General features: G+C 36.3%; 1 protein-coding gene across 4 annotated transcripts in view; it reads left to right on the forward strand.

Annotated features, from left to right (window-relative positions):
• FRMD3 (FERM domain containing 3) overlaps nucleotides 1-25,316 on the forward strand; it is a 137,528-nt gene that overhangs the window by 52,610 nt on the left and 59,602 nt on the right. For 2 of the 4 annotated variants that reach the window (XM_086868912.1, XM_086868913.1), the window contains exons 2-3: nucleotides 11,347-11,451; nucleotides 23,956-23,998. In XM_086868912.1, the coding sequence (XP_086725038.1) occupies nucleotides 11,347-11,451; nucleotides 23,956-23,998 (148 nt within the window). Of the gene's footprint in view, nucleotides 1-769; nucleotides 840-11,346; nucleotides 11,452-23,955; nucleotides 23,999-25,316 lie in introns of those variants that run through there. The other 2 variants (XM_086868915.1, XM_086868914.1) reach the window with 2 other exon arrangements.

Raw genomic sequence — 25,316 nt, forward strand, 5'->3', positions numbered from 1 at the left:
ATTTGCTAAGAAGAACTGTGCTCTTTTGAGTACAGGAAGTACCTTCCACTGTATGGTTTTTTTATCTGCCACTACACATAGTAAAATGAATACAGGCAATCCTGTTAAGCATCATCTTCTGTTTTTTGTTTTGTTTTGGTTTGGTTTTGGTTTTTTTTTCTTGTTTTAATGGTTTTTGTCTCCAGTTTTAACAGGAAATGTGGGTTGTTAAGGGAAATTGATCAGTGTACATAAACATTCTCTGCATCCACTGATTTTTCAATACTCTCACCAAATGCCAGCCACTGAGGAGCTTATCAGAAAGCTTCAATTATGTAAACACAGAATCTGTAGTCTTTTTCTTCCCCTTCTTTTTTCCATTTGGTTTCAGCCAAGAGCTAAAATTTTACAAATATCAAAGATAGCAAATTTTGCCCTGAATAGATAAGAAAGAATAGACAGAATAGTATTTTTTTAAGGTGAGAAAAAGTGAGTTACATACATTTGGTATGTAATTCAGGGCTTTGCTTTCCATTTACTAGATGAAAAGAAATATTTGCAGCATCCTAGGGTTTATTTTGAGGGAGACCATCTTAAAAGAAATACAAGAGTAACTACTGCTAAGAAGAAAAAAAGTGTGTTGAGTTCCCAACTTAGTCAAAAAGGATGTATTTTAATAGCGTGTCAGTATGTTCCCTATCTGAAGAATGTGGAAAACAAACCAATTACTGAAACAGTAAAAAGTGAGGTCAGCTTGCCTTTGATCTCTGCTGAATGTGTGGGAGCAGGAAGTCTGAGCACATGACAGAAAGATGAAGATGAATCTGACGCAGTAAGGGAGAAAATGAAGTCTACTAAAGGTGAAACAATTATAGTATCTGTAAAATGTATTGCTTTATTATCTTCTTTTTTGCAGCTGTTGTTAATGGAGTAAATCTGTAGAGCCCTCTATTTGAATTTCTATAGTGTGTCAGGTTTTTTGTGATGATAGTTAAAAGAAATTCAGAAAGACTTGTTGTTTTAAATCTGTATTATTATAAACAGTTCTTTAAAGAGTGAAAAAAAAACAAACCGTAGTTGTAATTTTGTGACCTGATGATTACAAATGCATGGGTAGTTCTGGCTATGCTATCAAATGGAGATTTTATTTTAGGTGGTACTAATGAAGCAGTTTCTATGTCTTTCAAGGACTGAATGACCTCCAGAAAGAGAGAAAGAAAGGAAAAAAAAAAATCAATCCAGCTTTCCCTACTACAAAAAGAATTGTGAGCTGGGAACTTTTTCTTTGGCAAGAAGACAGAAACTTGTATGACACAGAGAATGAGTTCCTCCTTTGATGCCAATAGCTGGCTTTTATTAAATACCATTGGTGTGCATTGGTGTAGGTACCATGTCCAAGGAATTCTTCTGGAGGACTTCTTTCTCCAGTGTTTTCAATCTACCATTAATTTGCTCATCTGAAGACTGAATGTCAAATCTTATCAATTTAATGTTTGTTTTCCTTCAAAACAAGCATTTAACAATTGGGATTATTATGAGGGGGTAAAAGTACTGATGAAAGATTCTTTACTGTAATTATTTCTGACAGGAAAATATATTTAACCATATGTGCCTATAAAGCAGTAGTTGAGCAGCTTGGAAATAGTTTCTCATGGTAAAATTATTCCTACAATCTGCTGAAAGAAAGCACAGGAATAAAGCACTTTGCTGAGTGGGAAATGAGCCAACATGATCCTTGAAGTTACAAAATTTCTGCAGTCAAAGCACATGGGAAAAGTGATTAAGCATACTGAAATATTACCAAAGTTGGATAGAGAGGAGTTACTTACCTGAGGCAGGTAAACAAGATGAATAGTTGAAAAATAGGTGTGTTGGTGGATTCTAAATAAATAGAAGGTGGGAGATCTTTGTGTTTATCCTCACCCTCTACCATAAAAACTTTTTTGAAGATGCACAGGAGGTATTATGACAAGCGTCCTTTGAGGCATAATAATATAATTATATGGTATGTCTATCTGACAGTTCAAGTGCATGGCATGGTGAGGATTCCTCATTTAACCAAGTTTTATCTAGGCCCTTATCACTTCAGATTAGTGTATGAGTTGCACTTTCAGCTGCTTCACTGAGAGCTGGTGACTTCATCACCAAGACTGAGGGTCTTGTCTGTCAGGAGACATTATTTGTGAGTTGCAGCATTTGTGATTGGGTGTACGCCAGAGATGAGATTGCCAGATCCATGACTACACAGTTGGATTTGTGATTCTGGAATAATCCACATAGTGATGGATCAAATTTCTGTAATATCTAGTTGCATATACAGTTCATTATGTAAGCTTTTAGCCTTTCACATCATTCTAATTGCTTTTCAAATGGCCATTACTTCATCCCCTCTAGGGATTATGTTCCATGATCTTATTTTTCTTCCTCCATGTCTCCTACCAGTGCATGCACATCCCATGTCATGCTTGCAGGCATTCATGATGTGTTTCCTCATGTGAGGTGATGAACCTACAGGGACAACCCCAAGCTGTGAGGGGCTTGAGGGGGACCAGATGAGGTGCCACTCCCAGTGCTTGCAGGGGTTCCCCGGCTGTATTCATTACTTCTTTCAAGCCACCCTTCTCTCCCAATTGGTGTGGAAGCAAGGGTTTGTTCCTGCACGATCCTTACCACGGTTGTGGTTCGGTGGGCTCAGCTGAGCCCTGAAATGTGCTCCTGGAGGGACATTTTTGCACCAGCCCCAGCTGCCTGTTCTCACGTGGGCAGCACAAGTGAGCTGTGCCATACCCTGCTGAGTCTTTCTTTTGCCTGTGCTGAGGGAAGTGTCTTGTTTGGCTAGAATAATTTCTGGTTGCTTTTCTTTTTTAAAAATTCTTCTTGTAAAATAAGGGCAGACTGCTATGCATCTGTTGGAAAAAGCATATTTAAAGAATGGTACTTGGATTTGTACTTGAACATGTACTGATTTTTCTGTGTGTTTTGAAACTACTGAGAAGATTCAGGCCAAGGGAGGATTTCTGACCATCACGTGTACTGGGGGACGTTAGGGGTTTTTTATTAAAATCTTGGTTTGGCTTTTATGTTGCTTTGTAGGTGGAGCCTGAGAACTCGTTCTTGAAATCTCTAATCCACTTTCCTAGATGTGGTATGATGTCGAGAATGAAAGAGAGAAAGCAGAGTTAGGTTTGTTGAACAATGATGGATATTGAATAAAATGATAGATTTGTTGACTGAAGGACTAAATTCCTTTTAAGAAATCAATAGTGCCTCAGATGGCATCACAAATGCTGCGCTAATGGACGCTGTTACCAGAAGTGAGCAGTTAATGCTGCAAACCTTCTGTGAGGCTGACCTTCAGGGACACAAAACCTAAATGGCTAAGTGATGCCCATGTGCACAACAGAAAATGAGCATGAGCCCTGTAAATGAATATTGCATTTGTGGTTTCCTCAGTGCTTGCTGGCCAGACTGGTGGAGACTTTTGAGATCTGCAGTATGCGAACTATAAATATTTATTTTTATTATTTATTTTTATAACTTACTCATGGGTCAGAGTAATTTACTTGCAGAATATCACTGAGGTCATGAACTGATTGTGTAATTTGTTACCTGCCTTCACTGCTGCTGTCCAAGTTTTACTATGTAGTAGAATATACTTTTCATTTCTCATAATATTTTGCTTTTGGAATAGTTTTCATTGCATGGGACTGGATTTTTTCTGTGGTGTAATTTTCTCCTTTTCCTCTTCATCTATTATTATTTGATCACAATCCTCATACCTCTAATTTAAGAGAGAGTAAAAGTATGCTGTCTTATGGACAAATCTGTCCATCTGTGGAAAATGAATAGTACAAAATAAGAAAAATAAATAACCTCAAATGATCTTCATTTTCCAAACAAGTTAGCACCAAAGAGGAATTTGACAAGTATATTTCTGACCTCACAACAACAGTTATTTCTGGATAAATTTTCAATGCTGTGTACATTTAGCCATGCAGTTTCATTTAAGGTTAATAGAACTTCCTCAGCTACATTCACACATACATCCATGAAATTGCTCTTCCCTTATCTTCTTCCTAACAGACATTATTCTTTTTTCTTTCCTTTCTCCTTTATTTTTAGATGTATTTGTATATTTCTTTCCCAAAAGAAACTGTAAATAAAGGCTAGTTTATGGAGCTCTCTTCCCCTTAGTTTTCCTTATTAATATCTATAGCTTGGGGCTCAACTGATAATTAAGAGCTTAGAAATTTGAGCTTAAAAAGTGATATATTTGTAAAAATTATGTTCTTTAAGATGCATTCCAGGTCACCAAATTAATTCTAAACCAGAGGAGTAAGGGTAGTTTGTGTCTCATACACGAAGCATTCTTTATCACTAGTAACTGCTAAATTCCCTATGAAATAAGATGGGCATTAGTTCTCTAATGTTTTTTAGCATCTATGCACATATATCTGTACATAATAAAATGTATTAAATGACAGATCTAAAAATTGCACCTTCCCTAAGTTCTAGAATTAGATAATGTTGATATAAATTATTTTAATTAATATAGAAATTTTAACTAGTACATAGAACAAAATATATACTTTGCAAGAGATAACTAATAAAAAATAACATGTGGAAGAGGACTGTTATAATTAAGTAAATGCCAGCTATTTAATTGCAGTATTGTGTTTTCTGCCTTTCAATAAAAAATCATTGCCCTTTTTTTCGCTGTTTTAGGTTTGTAGAAATACAATTAATTCTTCACTGTTAACAGAAGAAAAATTTGTGATTAATACTTTGTTTCTAAAATAGAATCTTCCATTTCAAATTTGTTTGTTTTCTTTCAGCTAAAGTTTGTTGCCTTTTTTATTTTGGAATGTAAACTACAATAAAAGAAGTAAATTACAACTGCCTCTTCTTACAACTGAGAAAATTTTCCAGCTAAATGTTATATACTAGACTAGACTAGATTTAAAGTGTATTTTCAAATAGTATAAAATACTGTAGGATAATGATTATGGAAGGAAAAAATTCCTTTTAAGAGTTATACCACTTTAGCTGAGGAATGAAACAGGCATGCTTTTATTGTTCCATATATTTTGAAGTCATTACTCAGTATTCTGTTCTTGTGAAACATTTTCATATATTCCTTTTGTTGTTTCCAAAGAAGGAACAAAAAATGGCAAAGGGCTTGTCTGCATAACTGTCTTGTGAGTATTTGCTGTCATTTGTTGTCTCAGTGAATCCATAAATCCAAAGAGCCATAAAAATTTGCAGAGGGCATTGGAGATTATCAGGATTAGGGCTGGCCCAGTTTTGCCGTGTTGGAGTCGAGTCTGTTCCACCTCACTGACTTTGGTTGCTGCAGAATGAGGGTTCTGTTCCAGATTCTGTTATTCAGGCAAGACTTAAAAATTGATTGAGAAGCTACTGAGAAATTCAGGCATGCCTAATTGTCTTCTTTCTCTGTGGCCTTAGTCCTTCCCCTATTCAGCTTTGATGGGTTGATGTTAAATGAGTCCATTCCAGGGCACATCCCAGTCCAGTGATGGTTAGTGAACTCTTTTGCTGTGGCCCTGGAGACAAGTGCAAATGTGATGATAGCTGTATCAAATGGACACGAGCAGGGAATTGCTCCCAGATATCCTTTCACAGCCGTACTTTGGTGTACAAGAGCTGGCCCCATCCTGAACTATGGAATAACTGTTGACGCAATGGAAGATGTGTACCTGTTGTGATTCAAGTTATTTCTTTCATGAAAAGCCTAGAAGAAAGATAATCTTGTGGCTGGTAGAGGATTTAGAAAGAAAAGTCAAAAATGTGAGATGTGGCAGCTGAAGATGCAGTTTAGCTATATTGCTTTTTATAATTATTGTTAGGTATTATCAACAGACCTATCTTATTCAGTGGATAAAGATGTTTTTTATTTTTTTTTTTTTTTTTTCCCTTGGAGGCACAATGGTTTTGTCCATTTTTCTGATTGGGTTCGTTTCCATTCTATGGTTCTGTTATGCTTGTTCTTTAATACATGTATTTAATTCTTTTACATGCATAGAACTTCAAAATACGTTGCAGCCCAAGGAAAATAAGCACACAGAATCAAAGAGTATGCTTGCCTTGCCTGAGAGCCTGCCTTTCCATTAATTTGTTTCATTGTGCTTTGTTTGTTGTATTGATAGTTTTTATTGGTTTGGTTTTTTTGTATTTTTTTTTTCTTTCACATGGCTTTATGCGTAAGGAGGCATTTAAGTACATGACCAGCTTTACACACAGGGTCACTGTTGGGAGCTGTTCACACAAGTAAAGACACTTATGGGATGAGGATTGAAATCCCCAGTACAAATAAATACTGTGTTTATGACTCTGCACACTTCTTAATAATGTCAGTGGCTTCCTGACAGAGATAAGCGCAGCTGGCAAGACTTCAGTGGTTAGATAACAGAACAGAAACATTGTGTTTAATCTGCTTGTGACTCTTGCTCTTCCTTGTGACGACATTCAGATAAATACACACAGAACTCCACAGTGAAGCAAATGCAAATAGGGAAAACATTTCACTGGATGTAAGTTCTTAAAGTTCTATAAGGAATTTTCCTCTCACTTTTCAGATTTGTGGAACAGTCACAAAGGTTTTGTGGTGTCATTTTACATCATTGGAGTATTGTTAAATCTGTAGAACAAGTTACACTCTCCCTTGCTTTTTAGGTTGCATCAAGATAGTTGAGATAAAAAAATAAATCCCCAAAGCAAGCATGAGATGGGGATAATGTGTTAATGTGGGGATAATGCTAAAGAACAACAAAGATTGTTGTTTGGATTAGTTTCTGTATACCAGAGAAATTACCATGTAATTAGGTTATTCAGTCATAAATTTGCAGAGTTGCAGAAATGGAAACTGTAATAGGGGTGTCTGGTAGGGAAAATGAAGCATTTCTCCAGTTTATTACTTGGTTCCTAGAGAAAAGGAACAAACTCAGGTTGCCCTGTGAGTCCATTAATGGAAGACTCTGTGATCATGTTTTCGTATCTTGTTGGAGTAGAGAACATCCCCTGTTTTGCTTAATTCTTTTGCCACAGCTGCAAGTTCAGTTTGATACATATTTAGTTTTTTGATCCAGCTTAAAAAGCAGTGTTTAACAGTTATTTGCAAACTGACCTTGTGTGTTTGGGGATTTTGTCATTTACATGGCTTTATATCCATTGCATATGTGTTGGGGTTTGTTGTGGGATTTCAGTGGTATTAAGGTCAGATATACAAATACAGCCTTAGGAAAAACATACTCATCTTGTCTGTGCCTATTTATCTAAATAAATCAGGAAGTCATTCCTCAAACTATTTATAGAAATCTCCAAACTTTTGTTTTGAGTGTGTGGAATATCTACATTATAGTACTTTGCTTAAAGCCATTGCATGGGTTACAAAAATCTGAAGGAAAATATTTCTCATTTGTGATAGACAAATGTATTTGAATTAATAGATTTAGGAAAAAGTGGCTAATTTAATGGTATTCTTTCACTGAAAACAATGTATTGATTATAACTCAGGACATTTCATATCTCTCACAGACTTTTCTGACTCTTTTTCTGCCTGCATATATCTTCTTTAATGGACAATAATCGATGACTTCTGAGCGAACTGTTGTATAATTCTCAGTATTTGAGCTGTGAAAATTTTGAATGTATGACTTGATTTTTACTTTCAGATTAGTGTTGTTTGTGGCTGAAATTCTACAGTGGTGTTTGAAATACTGGCTTTCTTTATAATATAATTTTTTCATGTTCTGATAAACATTCTAAAATGTAATATAAAATTATTTTTCAGAATTGCTGCAAAGTACTTTTTTCATATAGAAGCATTTAAGGATTGTTTTTGTTTGTTTGGGGGTTTTTTGTTTGTTTTCTTTTTTTTAAGGATCACTTAATTGGAAAGCTGTATGGCAACTGTCTGAAATTTCAGGCAATGTTTTATGGTCATTATTCTCTTACCCAAATCCATTCCTCTGCTCTGTTGTGAATGACTAGCTGTTCTTAATTTATGTTATCCAGATTCTCTCACAAATCAGAATGAAATTTGGTTTTAATATATAATAGAATTCTTTTGTAGCATGGTAATATGTAGCAATGTGTAATAAATAAAAAAAATCATTATATTCTAAATCTCAGAAGAATTTGAAGCATTGTTAGAGAAATAACAAAGTGCTTATGTATGTTGTTTGCAGAAAATAAAAATAGCTGCCATTGCTCATTCCTCTTTTCATACAATCTATTACGAATTAGGACTTGATGTGCTGTGTGCCACATCAATTATTTCCCTCTGTGTATCAATTAAGATCTGTTTGTTTTCAAAAATTTCAGGTGTCTAGAAGGCTTTAATAGTGTAACATTTACAATTTCATATGAGGGCTCTCACTACATCATGCACCTGCTAAATTAGCCCACTTCTGTGCAACTTGAATATTTTTTAAAATTAAATGAACTGAAGAGAGTATACTAACCAAGGGTGAAGTTATCAACTAGTCCCTTCTATTTATCGATGGCTTAAAGATTGCTAGAGCATGAATCTAGCTTGGAGGCTTTTTGCTCTTTTTTGTATGGTTTGTTTCCGTCATCTATTTTCCAAGGAAGAAAACTAGGGCATCAATTCCTTTTAGAAACAGAACGTTGTTGCTGGATTTATAAACATTATGTGTGCTACACCCTTTCATCAGTTTCTTTAGGAATTCAGATATTTGTGATTATTTAGGTGACTGAAGCAAAGGGCTTTTAAAATTCAAAGATTAGAATGTGAAACCCTAGTAGTTTATTGTAGGAGTTTGTATTACTGACTGTTCTTCCAGTAACACCCTCTAATGCTGTCACATGAAAATATGGATAGTCTGGTTTCCTCATTTCCCATGTTTTATAAATGGATTTAGTTTGTACTCTGTTGCCAATGAAATCTATTTTCATGTTTGACTGTACCTGAGTCATCTAACATCTTATTATTCTATAATAGCGTGTTATTTCCTAGTCCTATTTAATTTGCTGCAGATTCGTTTTAAACTGTATGCAACTTAAATGTCACATCTATCTTTATAACTTTTCCTACTGCCTTTGTAATGAAATGTCACCATGCAATTTTGTCAATATTTCAATGGTCTCTCATAGTGACAAAACTTTGCAGACACAAGTTTTTAAGTTAGAAAGCAGTTAATTGAAATATGACTGCATAAGTGTAGACCTTTTTTTTGTTAGCCAGAGAGAGAGAGTGGACACTTTTCCTTTTGTATTTTTAAGTCTTTGATAGGACTTTTCCTTTTGAGGAAAGTGTTCTCTTTGTTGTCTCCAGAAAGCCCATACCTGTAACTGGGCAGAGCACAAAAAAATGTCAGTGAATGTGTTAACCACTCCCAACAATAAACAAGTTGATTTTTACATGTCTTGAGGCTGGAAGGAAGCAATTACAGAAGGAAACTTGTTGCATCTAGGTTACACGGGAAAAGATAATGCAGGGTGCAAAGCACGAGGTTGCATGAGCACAAACTGAACAGACAAATTGTATTAGCATCCTTTGACAATGGCTGCTTAAAAATAGGGAAACAAATTATGGAAACACCAAGTGCAGACAAGGCAAAGGTATCTCCAGGCAAGTAGGAGTGTATGGAAGAGCACAGGACTTAAATTTATGAAAGGTGGAGACAGAGAGGAGTAGGGGAAGCAGGTGGCTTACACAGTAGCATTTGAAACAGAGGCGCCCACATCAAGGAAAAAGAAATATGTAGAGAAATTAGCAATTGCATTGTGGCTGGAAGGGAATTTGGGAGGAGAGGTGGTCCCAATGACAGGCTGGTTATGTCCACAGGAGCCTCAGCATATGGAAGGGCAATGCATCTCCCTGTCAGGGCCTTAACTGAGCTTGTTTTTATTTAGTTATCTGTTTGTTGAGTGATAGAAACCAAAAGACAAGCAAATGTATCTACATGAGAATCCCTTATCAATTGCAAAGATAAGAGAAAAAAAATTAGTTCACAGATTGTAATCTTTTCTAAGTCTCCAGTCTTGAGGCATGTCTCATTTTCCTGGTGGGAAGCAGTAGGTCTCACCAGACAGTGGTGGTGCCTGGGCCATCACTTCCTTTGCCCTTTAGAGTGTGACCTCTGACAGGTCATGGTGCTGGTTTTGGCTCAGCTGCTTCTGTGCAAAATGAAGATGCAAGCAATACCTAGCCTTGTAAAGTACCATGAGAAATATAGATGCTATCTCTTAAATTTTGCTTGCCATGCTCTTTAAGGCTTAAAATGCTTTTTAACTTCTTAAAAAAAAAGTTTGAACAAGGCATAGCATTTAAGTTTTCAGGGAGTAGTTTGGAGAAGAACAAATAAGTATTATTTTTATATAAAGTAATTTCATGTCCTTTGTAGTTTCTATTCAGTAGATATTGAAGAGCTTAATACAAATTGTTTCATGTCAGCAAAGGGTAGACACTCACTACCTGGTCCACAGCAGAGGCGTCTCAGTGCAAGACCAGGGTAGACACACAGAGGGGAAAAAAAATGCAGAGACCTGACATCACCGTGCAATGAAGCACCTTTGTCTCCTTGGAGTGAACTGTTTTAAGAAAACATCTTTAGCCCTTTGCTAAAAATTACACAAATCACATTTCAGAAAAAACCCAACATGGCCCTTCACATTAGCTGGGTCACAAGAAATGTGGAAACTCACATAGAATCTCCGTATTAGACATCAGAAAAAGGAGAATAGACACACAGTCTTGAGATTGAAGAAAACAGAAAGAAAGAATGAGATTGTTAGCTAAATATCATGTGTGACAGTAAGATTTGATAAGGCCATAGTTACCCAGTGACAACACAAAGATGAAAACCTCTCTTCCATTTATTTGGGCATTTGTTCTTTGTGCTGTAGCTCTGACTTAATTGAGGGGACTAAGGATCAGATGTCTCTTGCTGTGGGCACTGTGTAAAGATCCAGTAGAATACTCACATTCAGATCTGCTTTCAAATTCGGGGAATAAAAAAAAATATGGTGTTTTGAAATTCTATATGTAAATGAGTATCTGCTATGCCATTATAGTATCTGTGGAAATGTGATTGCTAGTAGTATATTAAGTCATATAAATTTGTAGCCATTAGAGCAGCATGAGTTTTCCTGAAGTAGCAGTAATAATGATATTTTCTTAACCAATGTGTTTATGTGCAGGGAGTGTATTGATCTTTAATCTCTTGAATGTTTTAGAGAAGATAAGCAGTTAAATCCTTGTCCTCATCTGAATAACAATAAATTTCATTCAAAAGTGCCATTTTCCTTGACACTTTGCATAGATTTTTAGACAGCAAATTCAGAATACTCAACATAATGTATAATTTCTTTATCTTTTTACAGAGGGAAACCAAAGGTCAGTTTCTTATAGATCACATCTGCAACTATTACAGCTTACTGGAAAAAGACTATTTTGGCATTCGATATGTTGACCCTGAGAAGCAGAGGGTATGTATATAATCTCTGACTAAATTTGCTTTTAAGTAAAGTTAACTGATTTTTTTTTTTTTTTTTAATTAGCATGTAAGTTCTAATGCGAAGTTATGTATCTCTGAGTATTTGTACTTGGGCTCTAATCTGTCTGTAGAGGTTCCTCAAGTGGCATTATTAAATTAATTTTCCCTTCGTGTATTTATACTATTATTATATTATGATATATTCTGATCTGTGTAGTTGTGGACATTTAAACTAGAAAAGAATATATAGGCATGACTCAGAGTCAGCACAGAGCAGCTCTAGGCTCTGACAGTGCACTGAAATTTGGGATTTTTAGTTTTCTCTTAGTGTATGACTTTTGGGATATGCAAGAAGAAATTTTATTATTTTTATTAGGTAAAAGCAGTCATTCTGTTTCACCCGTCACAGGGTGCATGGACTTCAAATCTGTAATACAGAAAACAGATGTGATTTGTCAAGCTTCAGGGCGTTCATCAGGTTGGTCTTCCTTATAAGCATCTTTGCATTTCTGTAATCAAAATTCTCAGGCCTGTGTTTTTGGTATTTTTGTGTACAGTAATTAGTCATCTTTCCTAGGTGTTAGTTGGTTCTGCAGGTTGTATTTATAGGTTACTTGCTACTGCTACCCCCTGTGTGGCGTCAGATGATTTTTACTGTGTGAGAGTAGGAGCAAATGGTCAACACAGGAAGCAGAAGTCCTCAGACGCTGAAATTCAGAACTGCATCTTCACCATGTTGTCCTGCTGGTATCAATATTAGGACTTAGATATGTGACTTTAAAAGTCTTGGGTACATATAATGGCATTTAGTCTCTGGGAACAATTACCAGTTTGAAGCTGCTGTTATTGAAGAGGGAAAAAAAGAATTTGGCTGGATATCTCTTGCTACACCTTAATTAGTTTAGTCAAAAATCACTGGAATTTAGGTATCACCATCAGGTCAACCTTACAGAATTGCAAAAGCTTAGCAAAGCTACACCAAATAGTTTCCATGCATCCCCCTTTTAAAGTGAAAATAATTAGCAGTTAGTCTGATTAGTGTTCTTAATTCTTCACAGTCATAAACATTATAAAGATGTTCATCTGTTTGGAATTGATAGGAAAATCAGGTGGAGCAACGGATTGGTCTATAATTAAATAAGAAGTAATAAACATTTACTTCTGTTGGGCATTTCTCTGACATTCACTCAAAATAGCTACAGAAAATTATTTTACTTAACTGAAATAAAGAGAGTCTTTTAAATAAAATCTAGGGTTTTTTTGTCAGAATACTTTAAAATAGTGATACTTCAGGAAAAACTCCAAGATCCCGAACGCATTGTGATGCCCATTATATCATACCATATGTGGTTCCCATGTTTCAAAGAGCTGTTAGCTATATTGTTACTAGATTGTTAGATAATAGTCTTATCCATCTTGGCTATGCAGTTAGTTATATGTAGTATAACTAATTTAGTGCTAAGTTTATGGAAAATCTTCTGTACAGAAGCTAAAATTTTCTCTTGCTTAGCAGCACAAGGAGAGGTGAAAAAAAGATAAAAATTATGTTCTTACCTAAAAAATCATGTGTTTTCATTTCCCTCTGTATCCCACAGCTAGATAATATTGTTGCCATCCTATGTAGAATGGTGGCTTGTATCAACTGGTCCACTCTTCAGCTGGATTTTGTTAAACAGACTTACCAAACTTACAGTTTCCATACGTGCATTTTTAAGTGCTGATTTGTAATTGCTGTTGTGATTTCAAGCATATTGATAACTTTCCTAATTGGATATTATTTCTTTATTTTAAATTCTGTCATGTATTAGGACATGATTTATATGGGACCCCTCTTTGGACAGACTTAAATGCTTTGATGATAAGTTGAAAGCAACATACATTCTTCTCTTATGTTACCATTCATCAAAATAAGCTATTTTTTTATTCAGTGCCTTGTTTTGTCATGAACATCTTCCTGGAAGCCAAAGAATTCTGCACCCTGGCAATGATGTGAATATGTAATAACCCAGACACTCCCACACAGCTCCAGGTTTTGCCACCTCATGGTTACTGCAAAAAGTTAGCTCTGTCCTGGCCAAAACCAGGACAGCTCAGTAAAAAACTAAGGAAATTATGGTTTTGAATTTGTGAGGCATGTGGCAGTTTTCCTCACTGTTTTTTATTTTAGCAGTTTTGAGTTTAGATGCCTGGAATTCATCTAACAAAACACCATCAATAGTTGTCTAGGTATGTGTTTGAAGAGATAAGCTACAGCAAGTATAAAATGTGGTGGGGTCACAGGAGAAATGTCAGATGGTTGTAGCCGTTGTACAGATGAGAGTACTTACAGTTCTGTAGAAGAAATTTTCAAAGCTCTGTGCAATAAGTGTACTTGTAATTTGGTAGAAGAAATTTCCAAGATTCAGTGGAATTCTTACAGGTCCCACCAAGGAGAAAGTGAGACATGTTTTCTGCAGTACCTTGGTGCAGTACCTTGGTGAGATGTGTAACAAAACATGTCTACCATAGCCCAGTAGGTGGATTTCAGCAGCAGCTTCTTTCTGAATGTAAACCTTATGGTTTGACCAAGCACAATTACTCTGAAGGAAAGCAATAGTTCATGCTATACCAGTTAATAACATGTGTCACAATGTACTTCAGTGCCCCAGAGGCAAATAAAGTGATGTGGAAAAATGAATAAAATTAATATCGACTAATATGGCTTTAGTGCATGACCTGGCTATGGTAAAATACAACATATAGTTTGCCACTTAGGACAAATATCATTAGACTCTAATGACACCTCAGCTGCTCTGATCTAAATACCTGTATGCAAGAAAGATCAATTTAACTGAAGAAAGGAGTATTAAAAATATAAAAAAGAGTGGTGAGCTTGTATATGAAAAGATTTTAAGAAGGGCATACCCTTTTTGTGTAGGAAACAGGCTAGAAAAATGGGTTATACCTGTGTCAGAGTGTAAAATAGAAAGAAAAGAAAGTTTAAGCAAGGGAGGTAGTTCTTAAGGTAGTGAGAGCTACACTGTCTGAGACAGTCCTGATGGAGGCAGTGGGGGAAAATCTTTCACCAGGCTGGTTAATAAACTTAGTGGAATTCTCTATAATTTTATGGAAGGAGTTTATATTAAATTTTGGCACAGATAGAGACTAGGCACCATCTTCTGACTGTTCTTTCAAACAACATGTAAGCTGAAACAAGAAAGCATAACTTTTTTTTAGGAGAGCTATCATTTACTCTGATGTACTCAGCGCACAATGGATGTTGCTTTGTCAAATTTCTTGGAAATGCTAAATGCCTCTTTTGTAGTATTTTATGTGTTGAAGAATTTTATATTTGACCACATGGTCTCTGTGTTTTCCCAGAAAGGGCTGTATCAATGGTTCCAAATGAAACTGCCAAAATCATGCATTTAACTGGCTTTTTTTGAATTATTCTTGATTGATTTTTTTGAATAGTTAAACTATATTAAAAAATAGTATATAATTATATAGTGCACATACACACAAACACACACACATATATATATATGAAATATTATGCATATATATATATATGAAATATTATGCAGATTTACTGCTGCTGGCATTTAGTCTAGTAGTGATGCTTGTCTCCATTTTATTAAGATCTCTTTTTTTTTGTGCAAAGGTTTCATAGTTGCTCTGAAAGCTTATTTGCAATCCTTTTGTGTTGTAATGAGGGAGCTCAAGCAGGCAAAAATAACAGCTTTAATTCATCCAAAATGTCTTCTAAATGTAGAGTATGCTACTGAAATGTAGCATTTTGACTTAGGAATATCAAAATATTTGACTGAGTTTGAGAATTTAAAAAATAATTGTTTCAATATTTCAGATGATTAAAATTAAATGTTTCAAGATTTATGTTTAGAATATTCAGAATTTCTGATTGTGTAAAAAATGTAGAAAATTGAGCTAATTGTCTTATGTCAGAAAGAAATTTTGAAATGTGGGAAAACAGCTGGTGTTTTTATAGATTATTTTTCAAGTAAGTAATAATATATATTTTGTCTTCTCCCCAACTCCACTTTTATAATAATCCTTTTCTCCTTCGTAAATAAACATGTGTGTATATTCTGGGCATACTTAAACTTTAAAAATTTTTCTATAGTTTTTCATATTCTATTCCAGACCCCAAATAAAAAAAACCCCAAACTCTGGATGATACTCTTAACAGAAGGCAGCATTAAACATTCTTTTATGTCTTTAAGTCTATGGGAGAGTAACAGTGTCAATAAAATCAAATTGAACTAGCAATTTAAAATCCTGTGTTCTCCATTATGCTGTATCTTTTAGCATTAGATTTGGATGTTCCTTTGGGGAAACTTTGCCTTAATGTAGATTCAAAAATATCAGTGGTGTACTAATAGTATGCAGTAAATTGTAGTATGCCATTTTATGTCTAACAATACTGGAACAAAGGAATTCCTAGTGTTCATATATTAACTGTTGACTTTTTCATGTGGATTTCTGAGAAAATTATGTGGGATCACATTGCCTTTCTCCCTGACTCTAAACAGTAGTAACATTTGAAGCTACTTTTGGTCAATTTTGACCACAGCAGTGATCATCCCTCTGCACTGCCTCTGGTGAGGCCACACATAGTCCTGTGTTCATTCTGGGCCCCTCCCTTTAAAAAGGACAGAAGGACAGCAAGGCTCGTGAAAGCACTAAAAAATGTGTCTTATGAGGAATGGCTGAGAGATCAGGGCTTGCCAGGGCAGACCTCATCACCCTCCACAACTGCCTGAAAGGAGGGTGTAGTGAGGTGGGGGCTGGTCTCTACTGTGCCTGCAGTGAGAAGACCAGAGGAAATGGCTGAGACAGGGGAGATTCAGACCAGTTAATAGGAAATCCTTTTTCACTGTTAGGGTGGTCAGGAATTAGGTTTCCCTGGGAGGTGGTGGAGTCCCCATCCCTAGAGGTGCTCAAGAGGAGTCTGGGTCTGTTGCTGGGGGTGTGGTTTAGTGATTTAAGGGTTACAGTGGTCATGCTGGGTGAACGATGGGACTGGACAATGTTAAAGGTGATGCCTTGACGATTTTATGATTCTATATAGTTCTCAAGTTTTAAGTTCCTATATGGTTTCATGAAGATAAGCTGACAGATTGGCAGATAGAACCCTATTATTTTCTTACTGATGAAAACACTGAAGGTCAAACCCAACCCAGGAAATCTCAAGAGAGTAAAGAGAGGTATACTGTAAGAATCCAAAAACATTTGGATCTTGGAATCATTTGTAGCTTGTACTTTTTAACAGTTTCAAATAGGAACCGTGCCTGGATGAGCTGTTACTGATTCTTCTACTCAAGGAACTATTCCTGGTATCTTTTCATATACTAGAGACTATATTGAGGCCAATTGTCACACTCTCACACTTGTGGAAATGCAGAATGGCTAATTTTGTGCCAGATACCCTGGGTTTATTGAGCAACTTCTTTGTATTTTTTGGGCTGGTATGAGATGAGAATATAATGATACAGTGGAGCTGCTGTTAAGCATCTTCTCAAGAGTGGATTTCTTGTTGAAAGAGGCTATTGTTCTTGAGCGCAAGGGGAGATTAAACAGAAAGATGTTAGTGTGGTAAAATATTGTCTTTAAGTCCCTTCAGAAGGGCACCTGAGCAATGATTTAAACTTGGAAATGCTTCTTTAATTTTTTTTTTTCACTCACAGTGGATCAATCTAAGCACATGCTTGTGATTTTGTTTTCGTATGTGTAAGTATGAGGTGGTAATTAGACAGAAATACCTTGGAGCTACCCGTGGAGTAGATTGGAAGTGTCATGAAAAGGCTTTGTAGGACCCTGAAGCAACTGTGAAGTCTTACCTGTCACTGTGGAGATGTTTGAAATTGTTATCACCTTTGAGCATTAAGATGCTTTGTCATGTGTGTGTGCTGCAGGGCTGTCTGGGGGAGCAGCAGAGCAGTGCAATGGTTCTAGCTTTTTGCTTGTATGTCTGTCAGTATGGAAAGAAAGCTTTCAAATTAGTGAAACTACTCTGTGAGTACACTCCCTCTATGCAGCTGATCCTGAATGGTAGCTTTGAGTACACTGGGATTTTCAGACTTCCCCAGAGCACAGGGCCTGGTTTGATGCTTTGATAGAAAGATGACGCTGGACACTATGGATTTGTTGGCCTGCCTGCTAATTTCCCCCTAAAGAACTGTTACAGATACAGTTCTCATTTTGCTTTCAAGCTTAAATATGGTGAAAATTGGGTGCAGCTGATCTCTGCTTTAGCAAGAGCAGCTATTTAATACATGTTTCTGAAGACATGTTCCTACTCCCACATGTGAGTGGTGAAGGTTGGCAGAAAGACACACTAGAAAACCTACAACCTCAGTTTAATGAAGTTTGTTTTTGTGTAAGGAGTTGCAATATTCCATACAGTTAAGAGGAGAGATCTGTTTGTGAGATCTCCAGTCTCTGTGAAGGGGTAGAATAGAAGTATTACAGGCAGAACCCTAGAGTGACTGGGCCATAGGTTAATAAAAATCTTTGTCCTTATCCATGCATATGAACTTCTGCTCCAGGACAGAGTTATCACAAAGCTTACTGCATTTGCATGAACTCCTGCTGCAGCAATGCTTGCTGTGTGTAGTCCAGGTTATGCTGGTTCAATAAAAAAATATAGTAGTACTGGAAAAGGAACAAAGAAGGCTTTGAGAACTATATTTAATAGAAATGGATTTCATCCAGGGGTGGATTAGACAAGAATAATATGGCTAGGAAAAGAGGTGAGTGACAGAGAATTAATTAGTAAGAGAGTCAGAGAGTAAGCAAAAGTGAATGAGAGAGAAAGATGTAAAGTCGTTTGGAGAAGGTGATCAGGGAAAAGTTGCCCTCTAATTCTTAGAACTGAAACATTCTAAAGTAAACTAAATATAAAGTCACGTATTGAGAAATAGTTTTTAGAAAATCACAGGCAGTAATAAAAATCATTGTGGCTGTCAAGTATCAGAAACAAGTGTTAAAAATGGGAATTTGGACAAATTGGCAAAAGCCTACAAAGATTTACAAACAAATTTTAATGGAGGCTATGTGGAAAAAGCCCACTGAGCGCAATGGGAGCTACTGCTCTTGTTCTTTTTCTAAGTGCTTACCTCTGACCATTTTCAGAGACTAGGTGCTGAGTTAAAAGGCACCATGCTTTTACTGGTAAAGTTGCATTTATGTACTAAACAAAAATTTGACAGAGAATAATAGTAGTGTGGAAAGAATATATAAACTTAATATATACACTTAATTCAGCAGAAATATTACTAACTAAATATCTTGTGTCAAGATTAGTTTACTTGTAAACTAAATAATTTTGCAAGATAAATTGATAAAAACAAAGATTTTTTCCCATCACAGCCTGTAGCCTGTGAGAATGCGGTGGCTCATGCATATGTCAATATATGCAGATTTTATGGCCGGATGTTCTAATGATGTAGAGACTATGAATAAGTTCAGCTACTCCAACAAACAGCAGTGATAATTAGCAAATTTATTTAATAAACTCCAGTTCAGAATCATACAAATGGTGATTCTGTTCCAGTGTATGTGACTTCTTTTTTGGCACCAGATAAAGGCTTGTGGTAGCAATGGTACCTTGTTTCTTCCTCATTAGCATGCCACTAAATAGCATCAGTGCCCTGATTTTGGAAAAAAAAAACAGAGGAGCAGCTCTTTTGCTACAGCAGAACAACATCAATACTCTTGATATAAAAGTTCTTGAAACCATGAAAAAATGTTATTTGCCTTAGGGCATGAAGGTGACACACATAATGCCCTGGGCCCTTTGGCATCTCTTATATCTCTGTGGAGTGGACACCTAATTAATTCCCCTGTCCGAGCTTCCATGAGCTTCAGATTTTTTTTTTCTTTTCTTTTTTTTTTGGTGGGTGATAATCCCATGCAAGTCACTTCTTTGAAGTTAAAGCAAATTTACCTTGATTTGGTTCTTCATTCAAGAGAAAGATGAGATACACATTTTCAAGATTAATGTAGGGTCGAGTTTTAAATAAAATGAATTATTTTTTTACTTTTCTAGCAGTGTTCCATATACCCATTCTTCTGCCCTTTTCTGTCAATTAAACAAAGTTTTCCAATTCAGCCCTCACCTGAAACATTTTTGTAAAACCTGCAGGTTCTTCTGATTCTGCTTTACTGTATGCACACCCAAGCACTTGGCTAAATATTGCTTGCTGAGCAAAATTTAAGTATTCATGGTATTTGGCCACTTCCAGTTGCCCCTTATTAACTGCTCCTCTTGCAAACAGAGGGACTTAATCAATCAAAGCTTCTTGGCTTGGAGGGTGGTGAGGCACTGGAACGGGTTGCCCCGAGAATCTGTGGATGGCCCATCCCTGGGACTGTTCAATGGCAGGGTAGATGGAACTCTAAGCAACCTGGTCTTGTAACAGGTATCTCTGTCAATGGCATGGGAGGTGGAACAAAATAGTCTTTAAAGTCCCTTTCAACCCAGGCCATTCCGTAATTCTATCACTCTTTCCTTTTTCCTTACGGCTTCTTATTTTAAAACTCTTAACCCTGTGTTGAATCAAGACCAATCTCAGTCTTCTCAGACCTTCTCAGTGATTGGTTTTGTTTGAAACAGACTGAAGTGTTTTTACAAAAAGCATATGAGTGCTTGTGGTGTTGGCTTTCTAGAATGGTGCTTTTGTCCTTGCAGGGTGTCCCTGTTCGTCCTGATCTTTTGCTGTGAAAGCTGATAGGACATCAGCTGCTCAGTATTTGTGGGTAAGCAAGAACACACCTGGCCTCACTAATGACTACTCAGCGCCATTTAAGGGCTGATCAGAGGTGAAGGCTCTATTTACAAAATAAAAATTGCACTAGTCTGAAACACAGCATGCGATTGCAATGAAATATTAGTCAGAAGGCTCAGCATATTTTAGGATCCCAGCACCAAAAATGATATCCATGATAGTTTACTTATGCACCACTGGCACTCGAAGTACCAAGACTTGTTAGCTCTCCCATGACTGACCTTCAAGATTTCTGTGTATCTTTTTCTCTCCCTTTTGTTTTCTGTGAAGGTATCTGTCTGATCACTGAGATACCCAGCAGTTACTGAAACCTCTTTTAACAAAGAGATTAGAAATTAGTAGTGCTGAACATGAATCTCTTCTCAGGATGCTTGGCAATGTGTTAGCAGGATTAGGATCAAAGGCTTTTGTTCCCCATTGGGCAGCAACCATGTTGCTAACATGCTTTCAATGAAACAAGAAGTTTAGCCCCTGAAAGGAATGATTTCTGGTGATTGTTAAGTACTATCACACATGAAGCCAAGCTTCATGTAGGGTGTAGGCCATCCTTCAATTAAAGCAGCCTTTGTGGACTACAGTGTCAAATGCATGAGACAGAAATGAAACTGCTTAAAATTGCTGGAGTTTTTTTCTCTCCCTGATTTGCACACTGGGAAAGAAATAAAAGATTCTTGTCTCTAGTTAAAGTTATATGTCTGAATAGTTTTGTTTGGGTTTTTTTTATTAGTCTTATCAAGTACAATAAAGGGCACAATAACTCCTTACAATGAAGAGTTGACAACATCTGTGAACTGTTCTTGCAAGGTAGTGTTGCCTACATATTAATGACATTCTTTTGCAGCTGAACATTTAAAATATTTCTAAAATTTATCTTGACAAGCTAACTAAAAATGTTATATTTTCCTTTCACCTATTTTTTTTTTTCCAGGAAAATTGTTTAAAAAATATTGCTACATGAAAAAAGCATTTTGGAAAACCAAATTCTTTTCAATTTAAAGTTTCTGCAGAAACAGTTTGATTAATTTACAGGAACCTTAATCTCCTCCTAACTATAACAGCTAATTAATCTTGGAATAAATATAGCTTGGATACTGTATAGCAGAGATGAGGCACAGGTATTAATTATTAATAGTCAATGCTGTAAGCCTGAAAGATAAGTACTCAAGGGAAAATCTTTCCTAAAACTCAAATTGAAATATGCAAACAAATGTAGGGGTGGCTATTTCCAGAAGTATTAGCAATGACTAGGTGTTTATCTTCCCCTGACAGTCAAAGAGCATTAAGCACCTAATTGCTGTGCCTTTGAAAGTCTCCACAAATTATAAAGTAACTCCTCAGTTTTCTGGAAGATTCAGCAGAATTGTGTACACATTTGCAATCTTCCACCAACAGAAGGTCACAATAGAAATCTGAGCTTGTAGAAACTGCCTGCCAGTTCCATGACCTCCATGTGAAAGCCTAGATTGCTTAATTGCTTGGTGTCTTTTCAATCTGTTTTTAACCCATGAAGGTCATGTCTTAGTGAAACATACTTGATTTTGTATGTGTTAGGTAAATCTGCATTCCTGGGGGTTTGAGGAATTTTACCCATATCTCCCCCTTTCATTATTCACATGGTTGGTATGAGGGTTGCATATTTGCCAGTTGGCTTTTTTTAACTCTGACTGTTCTGTTATAATAGGTAAATTAACTTTTTCAAACAGTTCTAAATGCTGATCTGCTCTGTGCTGATATTCTAACCTGGTATTTTAAAAAGGAATATTAAGAAACTTGTGTTGTGTTTCTGGTAGACGAGAATAGTGAATACTTTCAGTTTCCTGGGAGCAGTGCAGCATGGGGACTGTCCAAGTCCCCCTTTGCTGTCTGAATCTTTATCTAGGACTGGCCTGATCCTGGTGGATATGGGGTGGGTCTGTGAAGAGGATAAGGGAAGTGCACTTGTATATCTATGTGTGTCTTGACTGGTTTCCTATCCATGAATTCATTCTGGATTATGTATCTATAAGCCACTGCAGACTGTATAAGATTTCTTAAATCAGATTGTCATTACCTTTTTATGAGCAACTCTCAGCCCCCATTATTCAGAGTGAAACATATAAATAATTTATATGTATGATCTAAAAAAAGAATGAAATGAGCTAGATATTTCTGGTAAGTCAGTGAAACCGTCATTGCTGATTCACTTATGTTTCTTTCATCTTTTCCCCTAAAAAAAAGAGACACTGGGAAAATGGAATAGGTAAAGAGGTAAAGAGGTGTTGGAGGGTTGCTGTTTCGCTGTGGCTGTTGTTTGAAGTTTGAAGGTGGGTTTTTGTTTTGTTTGTAGCAGGGCTCCATTGTCTCTCAGTGATAAGTGAACTTCAAATATAAATTTGTTGCAAAGCTTATCTCCAATACTACTGTAAACTATATGTGTATAAGTTTCTGAGCAACCATAGAAAGAACATAAAGCACAGATATTTGAAAATGTTCTTTCCAAAGTATTTGTTTTATCAAAAGTTCTCTTTCAGGAAACTAATTTAGGGTTATCCTGACTTCATCTGAATTGAGATGTCAGAATTTTTAAAATAATAATGTTCTGTCAGTTATTAACAACTACAAAATATCTACACCTGGTCTTTCTCTGCAGTAGAATTACTAATGGTTATGTGGATAAATGGTAGCTCATGTAGGATATTTTATGTATTATGTATGGTTTAATAAATGCTAGGTATTCTTTTTGCAGTTGACCAAAGGGGTTTAGAGCTAGAATGAACGGGTTAAAAATGAAACCCCTTAGTGCAAGGCCTTCCAGTGTTGAGTATGCTTATTAAAACTGAATGCTGTGCTTTTTGACCAGCTGCTTCCACAGCACAAATCTCATTTTACTGTGGAGATTTTTGCTTACATGAAAAATACTAATACAAAAGGTGCTGGCAATGGTCAGAAGTGGCACTTGAATATCAGCATGTTCTTTTGTCTGATAAAACATCCTCCTGAGCAGGTCAGCTAGTGCTAGCAGGGGATGTGCTAAGGCTCTTAACTAAAATGGGAGCCTAACTTTTGGTTACAGAAGTACCTGAGTATTTTTTCTAAGAGAATTTAAAAAATATGAAACTTTTCCTGCCAAAAGCATCTTTTCTGGTGAAGTTATGCACCTACTGATAAGCATCTGTACCTCTCTGCTTTATATTAGCTGTCTGTATTGTGGACATTTCCTGGAAAAGTGCAATCTTTTTCCCTTGAAATTTTTAGTTATTGCCAGTAGAGAGCAATAACTTGTGTCCTGTTTGTTTTGCCTGAGGATATAGTACTTAAATATTCTTCAGTTTTAAGAAATGTAGAAGACGACACTAATGAGGAGACAGTGTTAAAGTTTCTGAATAATCTGTCCTACTGTCTGATATGACCATTCTTCTCGGAAAAAAAATGGCTGCAAGTGTGAGACTAAAATGTCTACTGCTAGCTGAGGACCACAACCTGTCCCCTTTAAATGTGTCTTTGAAATATCTGTCTTATTTATGTCTCAACTACATCTATTTTATAGGCATGGGTGATATCAAGAATGTTTATGCAGTGTAATTCCAGTATGGAGGTGCTTTTCTCATTTATGTTTTCTCAGTGAAACAAAATTCCTACTTCTCATTTTTGGTACCTTATACATTTACAAGGCTATTTTTGTCTACTGTGATCCATATTAACCTCTGCTCTCTGCTTTGTCTTTCCAGCACTGGCTTGAGCCCAACAAGTCCATCTTCAAGCAAATGAAATGTAAGTCTTGAAAGCTTATGTTTTTAAACTGATTTTTAGATAACTGAAGGTTTTCTTGTGCTTCCATGCAGTAATTTAGAATAAGTTTCATTTGTTTCTCAGTGAAAAGAGGTCCTTCATATTAGCACATGAAGGAGTCCTAAACATTCCATGCTACCTGAATTTACCATCTCTCTTCTGTACATCAAAAGGTTTCCCTTACTGCTCATGGCTACAGCCAGAGGCCAGCCGACATGGGGTGACAGATCTGGTTGGAAGATGTATGAACTGGGATGTTCCAGCTCTCATTTTCAGACAGATACAATCAGCCACTGAGAAATGGCAATGAAAATGGAGCGTGGCAATTGCTTCTGGGTCTTTTCTGGTTTTCCTTCTTTCTGCTGCCACTTGCCTTCTGAAAATGCAAAGCATTGGCTTGAGATCATTGTTACTGTCCAGCAAACTCAAGCACTGTGGGCTAAGTGGTGAGTGTGCTGCCACAGGTGAAGGGTAAAGGAGGAATGAACATAAGATCAGTATTTTTAAAAGTGTCTTTAAAACAGGAATGTATTATTTTAATTATCTGTTTGAAATGTTACTGTTGGACCTATGGTTTCCATTAAATAGTCCAACTCTGAAGACTTCTTTGGGAAACAGAACTGCTATGGTACTCAGGATCTTATATCCAGCAGCAGAAGACAGTTCATCTGGCAGTTCTGGAGAACTGACATGGTGCAAGTTGTGTCTTGGCCATTATCTTTCTAGCTAGCTAGCTAGCTAGCTACACACCCACCCACCTACCTACCTACCTACCTACCTACCTTAGGAAATAAAGGAGAATTTTATCCTCGTATTGGTTGCATACAGCTGTATACAGTTTTCAGTTTTAAGCATAAGTACAAGGAACTTTTTTGTGTGGGAGATAATGTATTTCCTTGAAAATGTTGTGAGGCTTAAGAGATTGTCTTATGTGCAAAACCAGTTAATACTGGATGTTGACTGCAATAGATGAAATACTTCAAGGAATTCTTCCATTAATGCAACAATACTGAAATATATGCATACATGTGTGTATATGCAAACACACATGTATCTGGCATATTCAGTGTGAACTCCTATATGTAGTGTTTATCTGGCTGAAATAATATCCAGTAATATAATTAAGTTCAAAAATGTCAGATTAGAACTAAGTTGTGCTCCTCAGCAATGCTAGTAAAGGAAGAAAAGAAGGAAGAACAGAGAAATTGTAAAAATTGTAAATTTTCTTAATCTCTTGCTTCCTTCCAATGTGTTATCAAAAGTAGAACAGTTTCCTGACTGTATCTTCTGGCTTGCATTT

Source organism: Cyanistes caeruleus, chromosome Z (genome assembly GCF_971803275.1).
Source record: "Cyanistes caeruleus chromosome Z, bCyaCae1.hap1.1, whole genome shotgun sequence".
NCBI lineage: Eukaryota > Metazoa > Chordata > Aves > Passeriformes > Paridae > Cyanistes > Cyanistes caeruleus.